The following is a 23,478-nucleotide window of genomic DNA, read 5'->3' as shown; positions in this document are numbered from 1 at the left end:
AATCACTAATAAGAACCTCACTAACTTGGGGCTCTGTTTAGTCCCGGTGACTGATCACAAACCTTTTCCTGCACCTCACCATTTAAGCTCGCACAAAAGCTACTCTGTGTGTGTGTGTGCTGGGGCGGGGGGGGGCGGGGGGGGGGCAGGGCAAGTAGGCTCAGGGCTTTTTGACACTCTTCCAGCAGCGATCTGAATGTGAGCTTTGACACCATCCATCTCCTTGTGCTGGAGACTCAGGCCACAGCTTCACTTCTTGTCCAAGGCAGGTGGCTGGCAGAGGTGACAGCTCAGGGACTCAGCTGAGCGTGCAGAGACAGGACTGAGCCTCACAGGTGAGGGAGAGTTGCCAGAGGCCAATTGGCAGCACAGCTTCAGCAAATGAACCTCAAAAAGAAATATGCATGTCTTGGTGTTTCCTTACCTGCCCATGGGTCATTCTTTTAGTTCATTGCTGTTTCAGCCATTTGCAGAACAGCGTGCCTCTGTGGTAGGAAGCTGTTGCGTGCATCTTGTGGATTATTCTGCCAGGACCATGAAGTTTACAAAGTTGAGGCTTACGTTGAAGTGCAGGGAAGAGAAGAGGGAAGATCCGTGACTGAACCCTGCTGCGAATGGATGGTAACTCCTTCCACAGTCTTGATAACCTGCTTTGGACTGCTGGCCTCTTTGTGCCCGCTAGAGGATAGCGCTTAAAATGTTCTGATCTCTAGAGCTTCTTTGGCTTCATTCCTGATCAGTCTCTGATTCCTCTGCTATCTCCTCTTCGTGAGGAGTTGCTTATGTTTTAATAGATTTGTCAGTCTTCATGTTGCCTGATGTTTGAGATAAATACAAGATAGGTGCTCTTTGCACATCAGGTTTGAAGGTTGCATCCTAAAATAGGGAAATTCTAGGGGAAAAAAAGGCACTGAGGTATCCTCTGTGTGTTCTCAAAAGCTGTTCATTTGGTGACAGTCAACCAGATTCTCTTGCTCTTGTGTATGCTTGTAGCCTGGTAGTATGCCACAGCTGTGGCTGTTGTCTCTGTTAGCTCTGCTGTCCTTTTCCTCTCTGCTCTGTTAAAATCTATTGGTCCTCCTATAGAACCCTTCTTCAGTGACCAACCTTCTATAAAAGTTGTGATTATAAAGCTGCTTTGGCTTGATTCAGGACCAAGCCTTTTAATTCTTCTTTGTTTTCTTTTTCTTCGTGGTCTGTTAGAGTGGAGATGGTTGGGATGGTTTTTAACCACTGGGTAGCGAGAGGGCTCAGGGCTCAGCGTGGCCTTCAGAGGTTTTGGAGAGGTGTGCGTTGGCAACCACAGGTTCAAACACAGGTTAGTTACAGAACTCCAAATAATGCCTTAACTTGGTCAACGTATTGCAGCTCAGCTTCTGGGGCTCACTAGATAGCGAGACCAGCTTAGCAAAACTATTTATCAGTAGTAACACAAGACCCACACCAAAACGTGGTTTTAATTTGGAGCAGAGGAAGCAGTCATCTTGCAAAGCAATTCATTTGAGTCTGTTGAATGCAGCTGACTGTTGGTGAATATGCAATAAGTAAAGAAGCTCCACGTCTCAGGGTCTGGCCAAAGACCTGTCCTGCCGGCACAGAAAGTAGAAGAGCTGATGCCTGTCAGCTGAGCCTGGGTGAGCAGCTGGCTCTTGGAGTACCTGTTGTGACTAAAGAATGGCATAAGAGAACCTGGAATTGCTGCTTTTTTTCAGGTATGGATCAGTTCCCAATGTCTGCCTTTGGTCTGCAGTGCTGCACGTGGCTCCCCTGTGAAGGGAGGGTTGTTACCTGAGCTCCTTTATGAGAAGGAGCCTATTATCAGCCTGTATTAAAGGCTGCTGATTGTCTCTTAAAAAAAAAAAAAAAAAAAAAGTCTTAAATGTATCTTCCTGCTATGGCAGCACTGTGTTTTGTCGCCAAGAGTACAGAAGCTTAGTTTTCTGGAGAAGCGCTTGATCTTGGCGACAAGAGAGCATGAGAAGTTACAGCTGAGATCTACCTGCTGCTGGTCATTCCTCTGGATAAGAGGGAAAAGGGCTTAGGCCTAAGGGGGTGTCTCAAGTTGAGTCTCGTGCTGTAATTTGACTCTTTGGGATCTACTAAAATACCTGATTTTCCTTCACAGATCCAAAAAGCACCCCCCCCCCTTTTTTTTTTTGTAGTAATTAAAAAAAACTTTAACCTACATAAATACGTAGAAGTCTTAACTGTTGAGAAAGTCAAAGGCAATACGTGGATATGGCTCTTCAGCAATCAGTGAGAGCTGTGATAGCTTTTTGACTTTTTCCACAGTTGCGACAATACCTGCTGGGATGGCCCGTGATTTTTCCCAGATGCAGCTCCTGGACGACTGGTGTAGGTTTTGAGACCTTTGGGAGGCCGGCTGCTCGGCCTCGTGAGGCTGCGTTTTTCGGGAGCGACTAGGTAACCTTCTCCTTAGTTCAGCCTTTCCGGATGCGGAGCTTTCGGTGTTGTGCACAGTTGGCAATGGCTGTGGTTTCTTTCCCGGGGCTGTTGTAGTACGTTGCTGGCAGGGAAGCAAAAGTGCCATCGGGGATTTCTCACCCTCTGCCAGGCATTGGAGGAGCAGAGTAGCCAACGTATCCCGTCCGGTAAGAGAAACTGAGAAGTGGTGGCGATTGCCACTTTTCTGTTTCCTTCCCAGTTGGCTGCCCTTGTCCTTCAGTCCAAACCAGTGCCCACCACTTCGATTGTGCCAGGAGCTGTATGGTGTCGCTTCTGTCCCAGAGCCCTCTGTGATTTCTACCCTTTCGCTCAATTTGATACTCTTGGAAAATGCTGCCGTTGCGGTGAGGTAACGAGTTGTACAGAGCCGGTTATCTGCTGCTTTGTTTTCCTCTGGCACAGCAGAATTGCTGGAGCTGTGGGTGCCTGAGGAGTTCACCTCCAAGCACTTAAAAAAAAACAAACCCAATTGCTTTGAAAACAATGTTGCTGAAGTGTCTCCTTATACGCTGGGGTGCTGCATTAGACGCCTCTTCCTCACTTACACCGCGCTGTCGTATGCTGAGAGCATTTGGGCGAGGAACGCAGGCGTGGGAGCAGCTTTACCTGGGGCTGGAAGTGGGCTTCACGCTCACCTGCGCCCCGGGGAGAAGTTGTTCCTTTTGCTTTGTGTACAGGAAACATGAGAACTATATATTTTTGGACAAAGAATTTCTAAGCAGTCTTATAAGGGATTTTTCTTTTTTCAAAAAAAAAAAAAAAAAAAAAGGTGCAAGATTGAGTGCATGTTTACTTGCCCCAGATCAAAGGTTTTGAACACTAAGGTCACTATCTGTTGAATGGACCCTCCTCTTGGCGCTCTTCTGTCTTCAGGCAATTGAAGCTCCTGCCCTCTTTCTCTACCAATTTTACTGTAACTACTTTTTTTTTTTTCTTTTTTCCAGGAGAAATATATATACAAAAATTCTAAGCAATTAAATGTTCAAGCCATAAAATCATGAGTGTGGGAAGACCCTCTTCACAAGTTTTAACATATTTGTATGTAAAATGATGTTTGTATGAAATATTTTCGTGGTAGAATGAATATTTAAAAAAAAAAAAAAAGGTTCCAGTAAGATCTAAACCAAATTTAAAAGGATGTCTTTTTGTAAGATGCAAGTGTAATTGATTACCAATAAGTAGATAATTTTTTTTTTTTTAAAGGGGAGGTGCAACAAATGATCTTTACAACTACAAATGGTCGTTTCTGCTATTTGGGAAAGTATTTATGCGGCATTACATGCAGCTGTCATAAATAATTGCAATAGCAAGGCCAGTCATATCTTCAGGACATACCTCTCAGCTTGTCCCTCCGTGATACTGTACAAATGGACCCATCCCTCCTTTCTGCAGATTTCCTCCTAGAAAACTTTTCCTACTGTAACTGTACTGAATTTAACTCTTGAGCTAAGATCCAGGCTAAAGTTGTGTATTACTTAACAGTTTCTGCTGGGCCTTCTGCTATTTTAATACTCTTTAGCCCATAATTACTGGGTGTCTCTGTTCCGAAGAACTAAGTGCTAAAGAATAATCCTTGGGGTAAGCTTATACGTGTGCTAACAGTTAACCCCGGAGTATTTAACTTGTATACAGTACTTGATAGGTGTTTTATGACATTTGTACTCGAACTATGAGCCTTACTGAACATCTGTAGGTTTATTCATGACTTTTACAAAATGGATAACTCTAAGAAAGATGTTTACATGAATGATGATTGCCCTTCCTTTGACGTTATGAATGAGGTTTTTATAGTGTGTTTGGGTGTATGTGCAAGGAAGCAAGAAAAATGTTTCTGGGGAAAAATAGACTTGACAAACATTTGTAATAAGTGAATTTTAAAGATTGCTTTAATTGCGCTATGAAGGCAATGCAGATATTAAAATATTCAACAGAACTGTCGTGTCTCCTTGTTATTTGCGTGTCGTGGTTTTGGGCGTCCTCTGATCTCTCCCCCTCGCTCGCGTACTGTGTGGTTGCTTTGCAGCCACGGTTATTGCCGATGCACGGGAGCAGGATTTGGCGCGAAGTTAACACGCTTCTAGGCCGCATTATATTAATAGTAAATGAACAGCAGAACCCTTCCGACGCCACTGCCTTGTTTGTTTCCTGGCACCTCTGCCGCTTTTATTATTCGCTTCTCTCTTCTCAGTGCCCATAACATGGGCTTTAGTTGTGTTGTGGTATGGAAGAACATCCTGCCTGTGTACGCCAAAGTGGCTTAACAGTTGTATTTTAAAACATTGGACCGTGCACTGATATATTTTTGTCTTGCCGTTGCTGACTCCAAGGCCGTAGGAAGGCCTGGCAGCAAGCAGCAGCGGTGCCTTCCAGGCATGTAACTTAGTGCTCCGTCTCCTGATTTGCTGTATGCATCCTGCTGGGCCAGTGGCGAGGGAAGGGGCAGCGTTTCGGTGCCTGCCCTGTCTTCCTCAGCACTTGGGTGCCTGCCCGGCCCTCCTCTGCGATCTCTGCAAGGGCTGTGGTAACTCGCGTGCCGGGCGTAGGTGCGTGAAGGCTGCGCTCTCCCCTCTCTACAAGGGTGGAGAAGGGGCTTGTTTGGCCTTGGCATTGTCCATTGAACCTTCACAGCCCTACAGCCAAAAGGAGGAGTGCTTGCTATGCGCTTGCGTTATCTCCACATCAGGTGGTGCAGAAGACAACACTCGGGTTACGGACGCTGCAGCGGGCTGCGTTCCAGCCCTAGGCTGGTGTTACAGTCCTTTGCTCGCACCATGGAGGTGCTGTGGGTTTATTTAAGGGAATTACAGCTAACCTATTGTTGTGGTTTAGCCCCAGCCAGCAGCTCAGCACCACGCAGCCGCTCGCTCACTCCCCCTACCCCCATGGGATGGGGGGGAGAATCGGAGGAGTAAGAGTGAGAAACACTCCTGGGTTGAGATAAGAACAGGTTAATAATTGAAATAAAATAAAGTGAAATAATAATAATAACAATATAATAATAATAGTAATAATAATATACAAAGCAAGTGATGCACAATGCAATTGCTCACCACCCGCCGACCCATACCCAGACAGTTCCCGAGCAGCGATCGCTGCTCCCCGGCCAACCCCCCCCAGTTTCTATACTGAGCATGACGCCATATGGTATGGAATAGCCCTTTGGGCAGTTTGGATCAACTCTTCTGGCTGTGCCCCCTCCCAGTTTCTTGTGCACCTGGCAGAACATGGGAAGCTGAAAAGTCCTTGACTAGCATAAGCAGTACTCAGCAACAACTAAAACATCAGCGCGTTATCAGCATTCTTCTCCTACTAAATCCAAACCACAGCACTATGCCTGCTGCTAGGAAGAAAATTAACTCTATCCCAGCCGAAACCAGGACACCTATGGATTGATTCCTTAAAAACGTGCAAAGGGTAGGCGTGCGTTAGCGCGGTGCTTGTTCGGGCCGGGTTTGGCTGGAGGTGCTGGGGGGGTTCTTGCCCTTTCCTTGCACCCCTGGGCCAGCGCGGCCCTTGCCGCTCGGCCTGCACGCGGCGATGACACAAGCCATTAACAGCACGGCGTCAAGTGGTGTGTGCGCCTGTGACGTGAAGCAGCGCTTCAGGCTGCGGGGGCGGGGGGGGGGGAACAAACCCCAAAAGTTCCGTGGAAAGCGGGCGGCGCTCGGTGCCGCTGAGCGGGCCCCAAACCCCACCGAGGGCCCCGGGGGGAGCCGGGGCGGCCGCTGCCGGCAGGGCCGAGGCTCTCCCAACACCTTCGGTTTCTTTTGGCACCCACTCGGGACTTTTCTCCCCCGGAGGCGGAGCCGGCGCCGGAGCTTTCCCCGTACCTGCCCCGCGCCCGGAGCCGCCGCCACGGAGCAGCCGCCGGTGAGTGCGGGCCGGGCCGGGCGCCGCCCCCGCCGCAGCCGAGGAGCCGGCGGCGGCCGCGGGGGCTCCGGCGGGGAACGGGAGGCCGGCGGGGAACGGGAGGCCGGGGCCCGGCGTTTGGGAAGCGGCAGCGGCGAGGGGCAGAGCCGGGAGGCGGCTGCCGGCGGTACCGGCGCCCCGGCCCCGCTGCGGGCGGCAGCCTGCCCCGGGAGCTGTCCGCGCCCTGCCCGCCCCGCTGCCGGGGGCACCGGCCGCTCCCGGCCAGGTGCAGCGCTCCTCTCAGAGCAGCGAAACCCGAGCAAAGCCCCGCGCCCTCCTGGGCAGCCGAAACCCCGACGGAAAAAGGCTCGCAGCGGGGTCTGAAGCGAAGATGGCGCGCCTCTACCCAGAAACATCAGAAACGGTGTCCGCCGGCACCTGCCTAGCAGCAGCGTGAGGGATTTCTTCTCAAAAGACCGCTCACCTTTGCTCGCTTTCGCTGCTGCCGGTCGGCAAGAGGTGAACTCTGTACTCCCGGCGAACGCGTGGTCCTGCCGCGCGCCAACCGGTGCTCGCCGGGTGCTGATGCTCCCGTCCCTTCTTTCCCCTGCCTAGGAAAAGCCGTTCTGCCCTTCGCTGGAAGGCCACGGCGCAGCTTCCCGGTCTCCGCTGCGTGGGGATTTATGCGCGAGTCGAAGCGGGATGGATCGCTATCGATATTTCATCTTTAACCAGAGGAACATGGTCGTGCTGGGTCTGTTCCAGATAGCCTTCAGCACGCTGTGCGTCGTCAGCGGGTTCATAGATAGCGTTTTCAGAATGGAGTCTCAGCTGGGCAAGACCAGAGCTCCAATTTGGGCTGGGATGGTAAAGTTGCGCTGTATTTTCTACGCTTTGTTTTGTGGGTTTTTTTTTTTTTTTTTTTCTCCGCTGCTACCTGTTAGTACTCAGCTTGGGGTGGGAGGGAAGCCAGGACTTCTTGCCAGCTCTTCCCTGGTTTCCTGCTTTGAACCCAGATAATGAAAGTTTCCTTATCACGGTATAGGCAGGAGAGTGCAAGCAGACATCCCTCTGAAGGAGCGCAATGAATTACATTTCTACTGGATAATGTAGAAAACGGGGCACGGTGGCAATCGAGAGGGGTTTTTTGCAGCAGCATAGTGACCACAGAGAGGCCACCCAAGATTAGGAGGGGAACGCTTCATCCTCACATCAGGTAGATGAACATCTGGGTGATGATCTGTGTCCCACAGCACAGGGCCACTAATTCTCTGCACCGCAACGAGGAGCGGGCAGCGGGCATCCTCCCTCCCTGGCGTTTGGTACCCCCCTGTCACTGTTTGTCCCCCGGTGAGCCGTGCCGTGAGGGAGTTGTACTGAAGCGCTCTCTTCCACCCAGAGGCTGCCCGTCTCCTTTCAGTAACACCTTTCTTCCATCTACAAGGTGCATAAGAAATTGGGAAAGCAGTGTGCATTTTTAGCCCTTTAATCGGACTTATTTAATAAGTTTTACTATTTAGCCAGAGCTGTGAAGCCAGGCGGAGGATTGCTGCTGTGGGGGTAGTGAGTGGGCAAGATGCATCCCACGCAGCGTCCTGCCCCTGGGAGATGCTGCTGAGGAAAACAGAAGAAATCGTCACTTCTGTTTCCATTTCACACCCAACAGTTCCTCTGATCCAAGCCTGGAAAACGAGGGCTTTTCATCTGCTCTGTAGTAGTTTATCTTCCAAATCCGGTATTTGCCTCCTGCTTACCAACTCCCTCCGTGCTCTGCAGGTGATGGGAGTCCCAGGCGTCCTGGCTTTGTTTTCCTCTCAGAGGAAGAATCCAGTTCTCGTAAGTCTGGAGCTGGGGGGTTGGATTGTGTATGTATGGGGGGGGGGGGGGGCGGCAAAATGTTGTCGGGGCAATCGAAAATGGTTTTGGTAGGGAATGAGCTGGCTGGCCCTTCTGCAGGATTGAGAGCTCATTTCCTTGAGTTACCTTCACAAAAGCAGCTACATTCCTACAAAAGGAGGATGCAGCGTTACCTCTCTTTCTGCTGCAGCAGGCGAGCACTGGCTCTAATAACAAGCAAAAATCTGTAAAAAAGCTTGCTTTTGAATACATTTCTTTTGGTGTTCCTTCCTGTTATTAGGAATTGTGTAGACTAAAATAGGAAACAAGTTAATTGACTTAGCTTGCCTATGCAGGTCTCTCCAGCCGTGTAAACTCCAAGGGGGTATATTGTTTGTAAGTAAGAGATCTCTAAGAACGAAGTCTTTGGGTCCAACTAGCACCCATGGTTAAGATTTGGGACTCACTTGTAGCTCAGAAATCCAGTATTGTGGAAACCTTTGCTGCTCTGTGTTTGCCTTCCAAGTGACTGTTGCTACCAGCTACTTCATAGTGTTACGGGACGTCAAAGGCTAGTACCTACAATGCTTGTTAGTACATTGTGTCTGTATTAATTGCATGGATTTGTCAGAGGATAGTTTTAATTCCTGCTCCCCTTCTTTTTCTCTTTTAATTTCTCTGTCTAGGTGAACGTGCTGATAGTTGCTTCCATAATCTCTTGTGTTGCCATCCTCATCGTAATAGTTTATAGCTCCCTCACGCTGAACTATGGTGAAGAGGAGGAGCTGAGTTCTTCCCCGGTCCATGTTATCCATACCGTAAGTATTGATATGATGCTTATTACTGGGGAACATGACTGTCTTAATCTGCAAACATTACTAGGCATGACTTGGAAAGAGAACCAGACTTCCGAGGTGCATAAATTAGAGTTTGAAGTGGTCCCTGCAGTAGGGCACTTGCTTAAAATAAATAATGTGGGTCTACAGTTAGGTATCGAGTTAGGTACTGAAAACCACAAAACCTATGCGCGGGTAGGTAGACATTTTATAGCTAGCTCCTGCCGTTCGCTGCTGCTGCAGCGTGGCTAGTAGCGGTGGCTATGTGAACTCATGCCCAGCTCGCCTGGATGCCTGTCTGAGAAGCAGCTGCTTGAGAGCGACAGCTCGTCCCCGGAGGCGTGCGCACTAGGTACGTGCCTAAACACACTACAGTTGGGTTAGCTGCTGCTGAGAGCAAAAGGGTTTGGGTTGTGCCAGGAAAAAAAAAATCACGGTGCTGCTCATGAAAAGGGGTAGGTGCTAGGCGTATCCCTGGCCTGGTTTGAGACAGCAATTGCTAGGCTCGAATCCTTTCCAGCATGCACCTCAGGTGATAAAGTTACAGCAGTTACAGGTCAGCTGGTTACAACTGGGTATTATTTCAAGTGTGTTCTCCACAGTAAAGCTGAAAAGAAGGAATGAGTTAGCCCTTTTGTACCTCAGACCTGGTACAAGCAATGGCTCCCTGTGGGGGTGAAGACATTCCAGGTAGATGAAGCTGTTCATTAGTTTATTGCAGGACAAATCGAAATGTCAGGCTGCTAAGGTGCAGTATAGCAAGAAGACATTTCTGATATTCAGTGTGAAGAGAAGCAATCATTCCTTGGGTTTCTACTCATTGTTAAAGCTATTTCCAAACCTCACGCCATTGCATAGCATCTTACATTTAATCAGAAGCCTTATTTTACTGCTTGCTCTTTTCCTATTTGAGGGTCACACTTGGCTTGTTCTTCAGAGCACAGGAAAAAAAGTCTTAAATAACACTGAATCAATCTCCTAGGATGCAATCGCAGCTTTCTTGCAGTCATTAGAATATTTTTTAGTGGAGAGCTTCACTTTTTGACTATGGCTTTAACATTTCTTTTTCTGCTTGCAGAAGTTTGTACTTAATAAAGTAGTCAAGGGTGCTAACGTGACCATGCTAGCTGCCTCTATCTGCAGCACTTTTGTTGTGCTGGTGATGGCTTACTTGGGATGCCGGAGTCTTCCACGGTGCTCGTGCTATGATAGCGTAACTGGGATGGTGAGTGAGGAGCCCAGGGCACCCATTTATTTGTACTGAGTGTGGGTAGGAGGGGGAGAAACTGAGGAGAAGATGTGTTTTTCTTCTATAAACCTAACTTCAGCTCTACCTCGGTCATCCAGGGCTAATTCTAAGAAATTAAGTGGGTGTCAGAAGGGTTTTATACTTTTTGTATTTTTCCTTTTACTACCTCCCTCTTATTTACAGTCTTGTGTAAGACCTAGCATAAGCTACCTCAATTTTTCAAACCATTAGTGCTCAAGCTACTGTGGTCCCATTTCCTATGAGTTCCTGCTCTCCTCAAAAGCTTCTTCTCTCACCCTTAAACCAACGATTGCTCCTGGTACAGTGTCTCAAAGACTTACTGGTACTTACATACCAAGATGCCTTATTCCTAGAACTACAAATTCAATAATAAAAACACCCCCTGTACCGTGTGTGAAGTGTAGGGGAGACAATACACCACATTTTACTGCTAGTTTATGAGGGCTCTACCTCAAGTGATGGGGCACACGCTGTGTGTGTCTGCTAGTTGAGCTCAGTATATTAGAGTAATTCTGATGCTGTATTAAACACGTACATCCAACCATCTCATTTGGTAAGGAATTAATGGGTACAGGTGACAAGGCAGCTGTTCTTGACTAAAGATACCGAGTGTGTAATGTGAGGCTGCTTTTAACTTTCAAACTAAAACTTGTTAGGAGGAGTGGACTACACAGGTTTTTCAAATGAGTTCAGGTATATCCTCTTGAACAAACTCACAGATGAGGATTTTGATGGCACTGTTTCATTCATAGGAATGGTTGCAACCTAGTGAGGACCAAAATCAGGCTGTGGAAATGGTTTGCGCTGTACAAAGTGAGTAACTCTTTCCCTCCATGTATTTGGATATTCACCAGGGATGTGGAAGGAACATCCTGAATAAGCTTTACATCCCAGGCCAAAATCCTGATAACCAAAATACTCCGAGCCAAAAGGAACTCAGGATTCTGCTCGAGTGTCTACACCAGGTTTAATGGTTTCTTCTTTCCTTCCCCACACAGGCCCTGGGGGCAGAATTTTTAACTTCCCAGATCGGTTTCCAGCCCAGGACTTAGACGCAGAGGAAGATGCATCCAACCCTCCACCATATATCAGAATGGCTTGAAAAAGTGCTTGAACATTTTGAAGCTACTGGTCTAAAAATGTGGCAAGACAGATGTAAGAAGTTCTTCATCTTTAAAGATGGTTACGCACTTCTCCTTGGCCTTTTGAAAAACACACACAGAAAGAGAGAACTATTGAATGCCCAACATTCAGCAAAGATGACAGTGCAAAGGGGAAGATCTGCGGATGTTTTGGACATTCAGACTTTGTATAGTTAAAATACCTCATTGCCTCTGGAAAGCGTGAGCGTTTTTTCCTCCAGCTTTTGTACTTAAATCATGTTTTATTCCACTAGAATTCATCATGCAATTCCTCTAGCAGTGCTAGACTTAGGCATTCAAATATTAAATACGATTCATTTTTAAAAGAAACTGGTTGTGGAGTATTTCCCCCCTCCAACTGCTGTCTTGATTTCTCCCCCTTACCTAATGAATTATTTGGATGATACGATAGTGGGTGAAGGATAATGAAGGTCCCACTTCATTACTGAGCTTCAGAGTGCTATTCCTTTTCTTTTTGGCAGGGATGGGGGCAGGTGAAGTTAATGGTACGAAGCCTTGCCAATGCCATTCAGGTACCTCTGTCAACATGTGGATTCTGTGGGGTGTACATATGTCGGTACAATTAGTTTCAGGGCTGAAGTGTAATGCTGGAGTGTAGTAGGAACTGGAGTTGCAGTGGCTCTTCTTACAGAATAACTTAGATACTGTGAGTTCAGTTCAGGTTTTTCTATTTTGACTGTGGAGACTGAAAGTTTAAAAAAAAATGCTTATTTTGGGGTCTGTTCTGCTAAAATTTATTATAGCTCTAGACTAAGGTCCTCTGTTGGAGATTTTCTAGAGGACCTCTTGGTCCTCTCGACCAAAGAACTACAGCTTTCAGTCAACTCCCGAGGTACATAAAATTCCCACAAGTTTCCTCACTTTTACTCTTCTGATTCTCTCCGATTCTCACTGGGGGGGCAGTGAGCGAGCGGCTGTGTGGTGCTTAGTTGCTGGCTGGGGTTAAACCACGACAGTACTTTATGATTCGCTTTCAGGTAGGCTTAGAGGTGTCTGTTGAGTGCTTATGTTGCCTGCAGGCCTTGAGCAGGAAGCGGTAGGTTACTTATCCCACGATGCGGATTGACACAGCACATTCATTTGAACAGGGCTTGGAAAGTAAGTTCCCATCTTGAGAAAGGGCTGTGAGTAGTAGGATAAGTCGTGCCCACCATGAGGCATGTGACTCCAGGAATAATCGCAGATAAGATTTATCTTATTGCAGCATATAATGTGCCTTTCCTGTTCCCAAGAGAAGAGGGAATTACATTGTTCTTGATTTTTTTTTTTTTTTTCCCTAGAGACTGAAGTCTTTTTCATAACACTAGTAAAGGGACTGGGACACCTAAATGAAGACCTTCACCTGATGAAAGCACTGTACAGACAAAATGCCAGGCAGTCCTCTGAGTCCATGCTTATCACACATGCACATAAAATGTCCTTGGTTCCAAACCAGCTTGCCACAGTCACCTCATCAAAAATTAGCCTTATGGTATGCACTTAATCCTGGCATATGCAAGTTAGCAAATCCTGTCCAACTTCATAGTCTCTTGGGGTTGGTGAGGTGCAAATACGGACAGTTAGTTTCTATGAAATTATTTGTAAAATTCCTAGGACTAAACATCTTCAAATTTTGAAGAGTTTATATTTGAAGGTGTTTTACACCTTTTGTTGTAATCTCGTACAGAACAATACCCGAAGCTGCATAGTGAGGAAGTGCTAGTGGACTCTGGCACCCCTTTGTACGTAAGGTGCTTACCAAGTGTCTCTGTTACTGACTTTAACCATGAAGATTATTAATGGCTGGGATTATAAAAAAAGGTATTTGGACCTGGAGAGCCACCCTAACCACCAGCCTCCCTCCGCAGCCCTCCTCCGGTCACACATCGCTTCCTCTGCTGCCCAGCTTTGGCCGGGGGAACTGCCCTCACCCCTCGGTGCTCAGGCCAGCAGCTGAACTCGGGGCTGCAGATCCTATTTTGGCAACTGGAAGTTTGACTACACACCCACAGTAGCCAAATTCTTTCTGGCTTTGGCTCTAAATACCTTCACGTGTTTGCCTACGCCAACCAAAACACAGCTGGTGTCGCTGCGGGTGTCCATTTGAAGGTATCAATGGTTGAATTACTATATTAAAGTAATTCAAACATTGTAATTAAAAAAGCGATACTGTGCCTTTTTCTCTGGTATAGTACCTGTCAGCAAGCATCAAAGCACCAAGCATGGCTACTTTCCCCATCCTCAGATGCTTCTGGCATAACTGCAGACAGTCTGCAATGAAATGTTGGGCTGCTTTTCTCCCTGATTAACATAAACTGCTGGTCTCGTACATTAAAAGAAATTAAAGACTCCCTGAGAGGTTATTGTGATTGCTAATAGCTAAAAGCAGTGTGGCTTTGATTCTCCTGTAGTCTAAAACAGACTTTTGCCTTTGAAAGGAGAAACTTGCTAGTAGCAGTCTGTTGCTAAAATGCACTGCTGAGCCGCTGCATCGTTTCTGGGTGGAAACTACGGTCCCATCCAGAAATGCCATTCTGTAACTAGTCATTATGATATGAGATGGTACATGCTGAGTCTAATTCAACAGTGGCTCAACTGCTGGTCGAACAGAGCAATTAGATTTTCTTGCAAGCACGCAGAGGATACACGTCGCTAGTCCTTGTTTGAAGGACTGTCGTGGTTTAGCCCCAGCCAGCAGCTCAGCACCGCGCAGCCGCTCGCTCACTGCCCCTGCCCCGATGGGATGGGGCGGAGAATCGGAGGAGTAAGAGTGAGAAACACTCCTGGGTTGAGAGAAGAACAGTTTAATAACTGAAATAAAATAAAGTACAATAATAATAACAACAATATAATAATATAAGTAATAATAATATACAAAGCAAGTGATGCATAATGCAATTGCTCACCACCCGCCGACCCATACCCAGACAGTTCCCGAGCAGCGATCGCTGCTCCCCGGCCAACTCCCCCCAGTTTCTATGCTGAGCATGATGCCATATGGTATGGCATAGCCCTTTGGGCAGTTTGGATCAACTATTCTGGCTGTGCCCCCTCCCAGTTTCTTGTGCACCTGGCAGAGCATGGGAAGCTGAAAAGTCCTGGACTAGCATAAGCAGTACTCAGCAACAACTAAAAACATCGGTGTGTTATCAACATTCTTCTCCTACTAAATCCAAACCACAGCACTATGCCTGCTACTAGGAAGAAAATTAACTCTATCCCAGCCGAAACCAGGACAACGCCGCACTGTTTCCATTGGCTCAGAAGGATAACTCCTGAGGTGAGGGTGTGAAATCCGTGGCTGTCGTGCAGGGCGGGCCCAACCGCAGCTGATGCAGGTCAGGTCCTCCTGGCACGGCGCTGAGGCACAAGCCGAGGACCCAGCCCGTTCCTCCTGGCCAGCTTTGAAAGCGGTCGATCAGTGGCATTTAGTGACAGGCAGACCTCTGCCAGTGGGGCAGGTACTCCTTTGGCTGGGAAATAGCCTTAACAGCAGATATTGAGGTATGAGTATGTAAAAGAGAATATGCTCTATGCTATTTCTAAATAAAAATGTATGTAATTGAGTCAGCAGCAGCTATAAAGCACTTGATGGCCGTATTTCTTTTTGCAGTCCTTCTAGTGGTGCAATTGCAGCATCGCGGTCGCAATACCAGCACCCAAGATCACTTACAGACACACAATTTTCAGCTAGTTCTTTCTACAAAATGGGATTTTTCTAGAAAAGAAACAGCTGCAATATGGAAATTGGTGGAAACTGTATACCAGTGTAATGTCACTCCCTGTAATTGTTCAGCATTGCAGCTTCCCAGTGCTATATTTAGTAGCCCCTTTCACATGCCAGTTACGGTGCCTTCCCAGAGCCTGCCCGTGTCTCCAGGGACATTTCATGTTTGCATCACCCCCAGCTTTCGCTGATGGAAGTCAGGTGGATTGTTATTTATTATGCAAACACCCATCCATAGCACCTCCAGTAGAAATGACCTCAACATTTGTTCCCCGCAGACGTTTCCTTGTTGGCAAGATCCCAGGAACCAAGCCGACGTCCCTGTTCCTTCCCAGCATTGCAAGATTTCCCCTTTGGGGCGGGCAAAGGCCCGTGGCTGCCGGAGGGAGGTACGGTTACACACGACAGGGGGTGCCAGGCTGTCTCGAGGGGTGGGTGTGTAGCAGCGGGTGCACCTCAGCACCATGCTGCCAGAATAATGCAAGCAAAGCCCAAGGGAAAATAAAAATAGAAATTCCAGGTTCCACATGAGCCCAGAGCTCGTTCTGCACCCAAACACCCTGCACACATGGGTGCCTTCTCCTGGGTTTCGGCTGGGATAGAGTTAATTTTCTTCCTAGTAGCAGGCATAGCGCTGTGTTTTGGATTTAGTAGGAGAAGAATGTTGATAACACACTGATGGTTAGTTGTTGCTGAGTACTGCTTATGCTAGTCAAGGACTTTTCAGCTTCCCATGCTCTGCCAGGTGCACAAGAACCTGGGAGGGGGCACAGCCAGAAGAGTTGATCAAACTGCCCAAGGGGCTATTCCATACCATATGGCGTCATGCTCAGTATAGAAACTGGGGGGGGTTGGCCGGGGGAGCAGCGATCGCTGCTCGGGAACTGTCTGGGTATGGGTCGGCGGGTGGTGAGCAATTGCATTGTGCATCACTTGCTTTGTATATTATTATTACTATTATTATTATATTGTTATTATTATTATTTTACTTTATTTTATTTCAATTATTAAACTGTTCTTCTCTCAACCCAGGAGTGTTTCTCACTCTTACTCCTCCGATTCTCCGCCCCATCCCACCAGGGCAGGGGCAGTGAGCGAGCGGCTGCGTGGTGCTGAGTTGCTGGCTGGGGCTAAACCACGACTGTGCTGCACCTTGGCCACAAGCATGTTATACTTCACTGCTAAGAAATACAAGTAACTTGGCATTTTGAAGAGGAATGCTGGATGCAAACGTGCCTCAGCTCTCCTTGAGGCCAAACATCCCGCTCTTTTCTTGGGCGTATTAGAAATTGCCGCTCTAACCTGAGCAGCCTGCAGGCAGGACACCAGCACCTCGCTTTTAACGTGGGTTACGGATCCACAACAAAACTACATGGACACCGGGCACTTCATGCTCGCCTTGTGTTAGCATTATTTGTATTAAGTCAAAGACAAGGTGTTTACGTCCAAAAAATGTTTTTCTATCTTGAGTAAGCTTAGCCAGATGTTACCCTATTCCCTGATGCGCAGAACAAGGCGCACAAAATCCCCGGGCTATAAAAGCGAAGCTGCCAGCCTCTCCATTAGCAGCGGCCAGAGTTAATCACAGGGCATAATCAGGAGGTTAATCAGGGAAACTGGTTCTGTGAGTTAATGTTCAGCTAAGGGCAAAGTATTTGCTGAAGCCATTTCCCCCACAGAAAGGGCTAGAAGGTGCTGGGGAGGAGGGGCAAGGAGTGGTCTTCATCACGGTGAGGATCAGAGAACCATTTCAGGTACATTTTTGAGAACTAGCTTGTTTGGGATTTTTGTTTGTTTTTGTAACTTCACTTCCAGTCTTGTAATCCAACGCTTACATCTTGCTCTCTCATTTTGCTTTTTTCCTCAGCCTCATTGAGAAATACGAATGGTTTCAGGCTGACGTGTGCGCTAGGCACTGTTTGCTACCAAGACGTGGGTTTCGTCTCCCCACTCCTCACCTCCAAGGCAGTTTGCAAGCTCCAGCTATGCATGGTTGGTGCAGTTCCTCCCCTGTGTTGCCAGGATGCTCAGGGCCAGGGCAGCGGAAAGCAGTCACCTTTGCTGGGAACAAATCTCTTTCCCCTTTGCTGGCAAAAGGCAGTGAGAAGCCAGGGGATAAAAATCACAGCTCTGCATGCTCCATAGCCCTGCCTGTTCTAGCATGAAGCGTGTAAAAATTTAAGTCAAACTTCACTATAAGTAGATGAACCAGCCTAAAATACTTCCTGCAGAGAACAGCTCCAGGAATACATAGTTCTTGCTCATTAAAGAAAATACATAAGCCATTTACTACACAAGGGTACTAGTTTAAAGCAGAAGAATTACTTGGCTTGATAAATCAGGAGTTTCTCCCCAAAGCCTTTGCTTGGTCTCAGTGGCTCTGGTACAGAAGTTTCTTGCATCAGCCTCCCTGGCTGGCTGCTTCCTTTTCATCCAGCAACCCACGGGACATGCCAACCTACTGGTAGCTGCTAGGTACAAGCAGGCTACAAAAGAGACCCTTAAAAGAGCTGGGAAAAGACGGGAGCAGTAGTAATCAATCAAAATACAGATAAGTTCTGAAAACAGAAAGGGGTATTGGCCTGCAGCTGAAAGGAGGAAGGATTTCTTTTAATTTTTTTTTATAGTTAGCAGAAAACACACCTAATATAATCAGAGTATGGCATGCGCTTTTTAGAGTCAGTCTGTGTGATCTCTTGATCCTTATGGGTCCTTCCTACTTGAGATTTGCTGCAATTCTATGGTTCTCCAGCACTGACACTGTATAGGCATGGGGAAAAGTCCTTGGACTTAACTCTAACTTGAGGAGGGAAATCCCGTCAAAGCAAACAGCATTTCCCAGCCTTCCCTAGCAGCTTCTCCGTAAAAATGGCAACTGCTGTGTCCTGCACCTCTTCAGGTCAATCTAACTGAAACACACTATACAACTACATAGCTACACTTGCACTTTCTGAGCTGTTGCAGTGATTTTTTTTTTTTTTTTTTTTTTTTTTTTTTGTAGTCACAGCTTTGGCACTACCAGAAACATGTGTGTTCTCTTTAATTGACATGACATTTATATGCCATCTTATTAAAAAAAAAAATGTTACTTCAGTTTATATTTCATGTTTCATCTTCTGACTTCTGTTCACTACATGGTTTTAAACACACTCATGACAGTTTTTTTAATCAGCATTAGTTGCTGAATATATAGTGTATATGCTGAAACAGCACATGCAAATATTGTTCAGCCCTTGCCTCCCACCCACTAACCATGAGACTGATTTAGGATTATGGCTGGCGGTCTCATTTGCCAAGTTCTTTGCCCTAGCCATATCTCATAGGAGTCACTTCTGTGTCTCTTATTTTGGCTTGGGCAGGCAGCCTAGCAACCCTGGTGGACCCAAGTCTTTGCTACACAGAATCATAGAATAAGTAGTTAGGTTGGAAAAGACCTTTAAGATCATCCAGTCCAACCATTAACCTAACACTGCCAAGTCCACCACTAAACCATGTCCTTAAGTGCTTCATCTACATGGCTATTAATACCTCCAGGGATGCTGAAGCCAAACAGCCCTTCACCCGTAAAGCCCAAGAGCTGGAGCTTTAAAGCAGATGCTAGCGCTGGACTCCCATGAGTGTCATGTACCACACAGTCACCTCACTGCTGTAATAAAATTTGCAATTTTGTATAGCTCCCCCCGCCAGTGTTGCGGTACATTGCCAAAGTATGCCTGCTTATGATGCCAGAAAAATATATATGTGAATATACCTATTTTCTGATCATCATTTTTTATATATAGAACATATATCTTATATGTACTCATATATCATCATCTATCACCATGCATAAAAAGACAATACACCTATTTAATGGAAGCTGAAGCTTTTAAAATTAATTGCTTTACTTCAGATGCAATTTGAGAAAAGCACAACTACCGCAAGCCTTACAAGCCCATCACAAGGGCTGCCAACGTTGTGCTTTTTAACAGCAGCATCACAGTGACTCAGATATCAGCTCGGTATTGAAGTTAGTACTTCATGGTAGTAATGGGGATGAATAATCACATACAGGAACTTGAAAATCCCCCTCTGATTAGCAAATGTTTTTTTTATCTGCAGCTGAATCTTTAGTTGCTGAAGCCAGGAGCCTTTCATTGCCTCTGATCTATGAGTGGGTTAAAAATATCTTGAAGTAAATGGAAAAGCTGTTGTATGTGTTTTAGGGTCAGTTTAATCTTTTTCTCATTGTGTGCCCTTCCCGGACTAGGCAAGGCACCGGGAATGAAGGACTGCAAAGGACAAGAAGAACAGCAGCACCTCAACACTCCTGAGCACTTTGTGTCTTCCTGCGCAGGGGTGGGTGTGAGGGGAGTGGGGGGGTGACCAGGCTTTTATTTAAGACCAGCCAAGAACATCAACCCATACCTCCACCTTTCTGCAATGGCCCCAAAGCCAAGCCTGCCTGCCTCGGGGAGGACATCAGCCTTGCTGGGAGAGGCACGGGCAGGTGAGGCACGGCCGAGGGGTGTCCCCCTGGGTGGGCAGGGGCTGGAGAGCCCGGCTGGACAGGCTTTACTGGCCAAAAGCCAAAAAAAGTCCCAACCAAACGCTTGGCAATGAGTGTAAGGGCAGGGTCAGCACATATACACACTTTCCTCTACTCCACCACCTACTTGTAGCTTGGAGCCCCCTCTCCCACTTATTTAGTCAAAGGCAAAAAAGAAATTATCTTCCATTAACATGTATAGTTTTTTTTTTTCTTAAACCTTCAGAAAATCCTAGCAGTCCCACCATCCCACAGCCGGGACTTCCAGTTTAACTGTGGTGCGTAAAAGACAATATAATTTTGCTTGAACTTGTCTTCTGCCAGCTTCACTCAGTAGCACTAAGCTTCGGTTGACACCCCCCCCCCCCCCCCCCCCCCCGATGAAGGCTGAAGATGAGGGGGTTTAAAATGCGTTTGGCAGCCCGTACATTACCAATGTTAGCCTGCTGCCACACAGGGAGGGGGAAAATAAGGGAGCTGAAGGAAAGCCTCGCCAGTTCCAAGGGTCTGCACTCAAAGTGAGACCCAAGACTCAAGCTCCTTGGCCACGGGGAAGCAAAAATGGTCTTCAAACACAGCCTCTGCTTTATGACATGTGATTTAGATGCACAGTATGATGTTTTTAAAAGTAAATAACTAAAAATATTCATTTTAAGAGGGAGTTTACCATATTGCCTCACAACAGAGCCTTTTTTCTGCCTGTGACCTTCTCAAAGAGGCAATGAAAACAGTAAAAAAATAATCAAAAAAGGAAGTATTGAGCTAAGATCATGGTCTTATGACTCTTACTTTTCATATGCTCATATCCACACGTTGCCTCTTCCCTTTTATTTAATACCTCTGTGTATGTGTGTGCATGCAGTGTGCGTATGAAAAAGATAGGCTGTAATCACAGAGGCTCTGTAGGCTCCACGTTACTGTGATTTTTTTTTTTTTAAAACCATTGTGATTTTTGCGTGCTTACAGCTATATCTCTGCATCAGGCGAAGCTGCCGTCGTTGCTGTAGCTAGAGGCACTGAACAACTTTGCCACCAAGGTGAGTGCAGCTGAAGCCTGGGCTGCTTCTGCTGGTCCTAAGATAGAGTCAAACAGTATGTGTGCTACTCAGCCCACTTACCCTGAGACTCTATCTGACATTTTTGCTCTTAGTTGCAACTACAAGCCACGTCTCTGGTCAGTGATGACCACTATACCTCAGTCTCCAGGCCTCAGTCACATTACATCCATTCCAGGTTGCTTTTCAGGGGTGAGAAGAGCAGGATGGGGAGAGGATTATACAGGACAAGGAGTAATGGTTTTAAACTAAAGAAGAATAGATTTAGACTGGATATAAGGAAGAAATTTTTTGCCATGAGGGTTGTGAAGCGCTGGACTGGGTTGCCCAGAGAGGTAGCGGAGGCCCCATCCCTGGAAACGTTCCAGGTCAGGTTGGATGGGGCTTGGAGCAACCTGATCTGGTCAGAGATGTGGGTGTTGGGCTGGATGACCTCTAAAGGTCCCTTCCAACCCAAAGCATTCTATCATTCTATGAATTTCTTGGAATGATCCTTGGTATTGCTGGGAAATTTGCTTGTCATTAATTTTAAATGTCTAGCTAAGTAGTCTGTCATTCAAGATTCTCATTAATCAGAGGTGATTCAGCAAAGGCAGAAAACAATACACGTAGCTAATTCCTGCACGGAGCAGGATTATGCACCTCAGTGAGTGTCCCTGGATGGCTAGCAGCTTTTACAGGCCTTCCTTTGGGCTCTGGAAATACCTTCCTGCACTACAAGGAGCTGCCTTCAGCAAGTGCTTCAATAGGTGTCAGCCTCTGTGAGGCTGATTTTGCAGCTGGGAGGCCGTACCGAGCCCAGCGAGTCCCAGGATGTCACTGGAGACCGGCAGCAATTCTGTCCCTCTCAATGTCGCTTCACAGCCCTCGCTGATGCCGCTCATCAGCAGGATGAATGGGAGGCCTCCTTCCGGCATCCAGTGTCAACAGATGGGGGAGGAAAAAAGAAAACACCCCTCAAACTCAAAATGACATTTTTTTTGTGAGTCTTAGAATAATGCCAATTCCTAATGTTATGTACAACTTCAGATTTAAGATTACACGTCGGTTTTGTGTTGATTTGCACAGAAAACCAGACTGCCATTTTAAAAGCAACATCGCTATTACTTTAAAATGACATGTGGCTCTACTTCTTAATCTAAGAATCGAGATGTTGTGAAACATCGGTCAATGGCCTTGAAAGCAGGACTGTGAAAGAAAAAAAAAGACCATTAGAATTATATATTTTGGTGGAAGTGAAAATATTCACCAAGAGGGGAAAAGGAGTATGACTTCCAATGAATTTAATAGAAGTAGCAAGTTAGTAGATGATCAGTCGGGGAAAATGTTAGCGCAGGGTTACAATTTAAAGATGACAATTACGCCGCGTTGTACAGGATGAATCAGGGAACAAGAACCTACGGCCAGCTGCCATCGCAGTGCACAGTCAAATGTGGTGGGAGACGAAGACAAAACCAGCAGGTTTTGGCCCAAGAGCGATCAAAGCCATAGGCAAGCATTACCCTGATGAGTTTTGTCTTTATGCAAAGCTGCGGTGCTTGAGGGAAAACAGTTACTGATGTTTTTTTTTCTGCTGTCCAGTTTTGCGGATTCCTGGCAGGAAAGCCCCGTGAGTCACAGATGAAGGTGGTAAAGGACAAAGAGGGAGCGGGAGGCAGGGCTGCCTCTGCTTTCATTCTTGTATGGACTCCCACATTACTCCCTTCCATCAAAGTCAGAGCTTAACTAATTTTTAGATCATTAAGCCATATTTTAAAGATGAAATAAGATTAAAGTGAAAGATACTGCTTTCATTAGGGGTCCTCATCTATGCTCACTACTACTGTCTTTTAAAATTATTGGTTTATAAAGCTGGAAAAAATGACAAGGGTGGAGCTACTTCATCTTTCAAATTCTTTAATGACTATGTACTTTAGAGCCTTTATTGGATCCGCCATTTTTTTTTGCTTTGGGGAGATTACAGCACACACAAAAACCACACGTATTTTGATGCTTCTTAGCTATAGTGTCACGATGAAGACATGAGATGAGACATAAAAAAACCCAGACCCAAGAAAACCCTAATGCGCAGCAAGCATATGCACAAATACTGGGACACATCTAGAGTTTTTATGTCGGCCTCTTGCCTTCCTAAATTGAAAGTCGCTTCCTTCCCAAGCAGTTTGATGAAGTAGCCAGTGTCAATCTAGGGCAAGGGCTCACAACTGCATCGCACTGTCAGTAGTCTACCACAGTCCCTTCTGGTCATTCCCAGGGTCCAAAAGCACAAGGTATATACAGTCAACAGATACATTCTTTGAATCATTCAGTAGAATTAACAGCCTGTGTGAGCAACGATAACTGCAATCGTAAAGATGCAAATTATCTCTAGAAGGTGTTTCACCTTTTTGTTTTTAATACACTATTAAGTGTGGAACTAGAAGAGGAGCAGAAATAGGACAGTAGGGAAACAGTATATAACACAAATGAATTGAGAGTTCCTTTGTGGGGAAAGGGCTATGACATTTACCAAAAAAGTAACTTAATGGGAATTGAAGCCTTGCTCCATGTGTGTGCATACACACATGGAAACCTGCAAGACTGATTTTCCAGATACCAAAGAAGTCCCACCTGTATGTGAAGTTAAGAGCTTTTATTTCTGAATGTGAGGTGAGACTAGGAGAAAAGTAATGGAGAAGACTCCTGCAGGGTCTTAACATACATTCAAGGGTCAGTAATTCCTAGATTTATAACTGTTGTATCACTTCCCATTCTTCTGGAATGTGAAAT

At 46.4% G+C, this 23,478-nt stretch overlaps 1 protein-coding gene across 1 annotated transcript; it reads left to right on the top strand.

Annotated features, from left to right (window-relative positions):
• Positions 1–7,056: 7,056 nt before the first annotated feature.
• On the top strand, positions 7,057–11,359 carry LOC142593428 (uncharacterized). Its single transcript, XM_075709433.1, has 6 exons — positions 7,057–7,182; positions 8,092–8,151; positions 8,838–8,969; positions 10,066–10,212; positions 11,010–11,070; positions 11,256–11,359. The coding sequence occupies exons 1-6, from the start codon at positions 7,057–7,059 to the stop codon at positions 11,357–11,359; spliced, it is 630 nt and encodes a 209-aa protein (XP_075565548.1).
• The last annotated feature ends 12,119 nt before the right edge of the window (positions 11,360–23,478 follow it).

This window comes from Pelecanus crispus, chromosome 4 (genome assembly GCF_030463565.1).
Source record: "Pelecanus crispus isolate bPelCri1 chromosome 4, bPelCri1.pri, whole genome shotgun sequence".
In the NCBI taxonomy this organism is placed as follows: Eukaryota; Metazoa; Chordata; class Aves; order Pelecaniformes; family Pelecanidae; genus Pelecanus; species Pelecanus crispus.
This window is presented reverse-complemented; position numbering and strand designations above follow the sequence as displayed.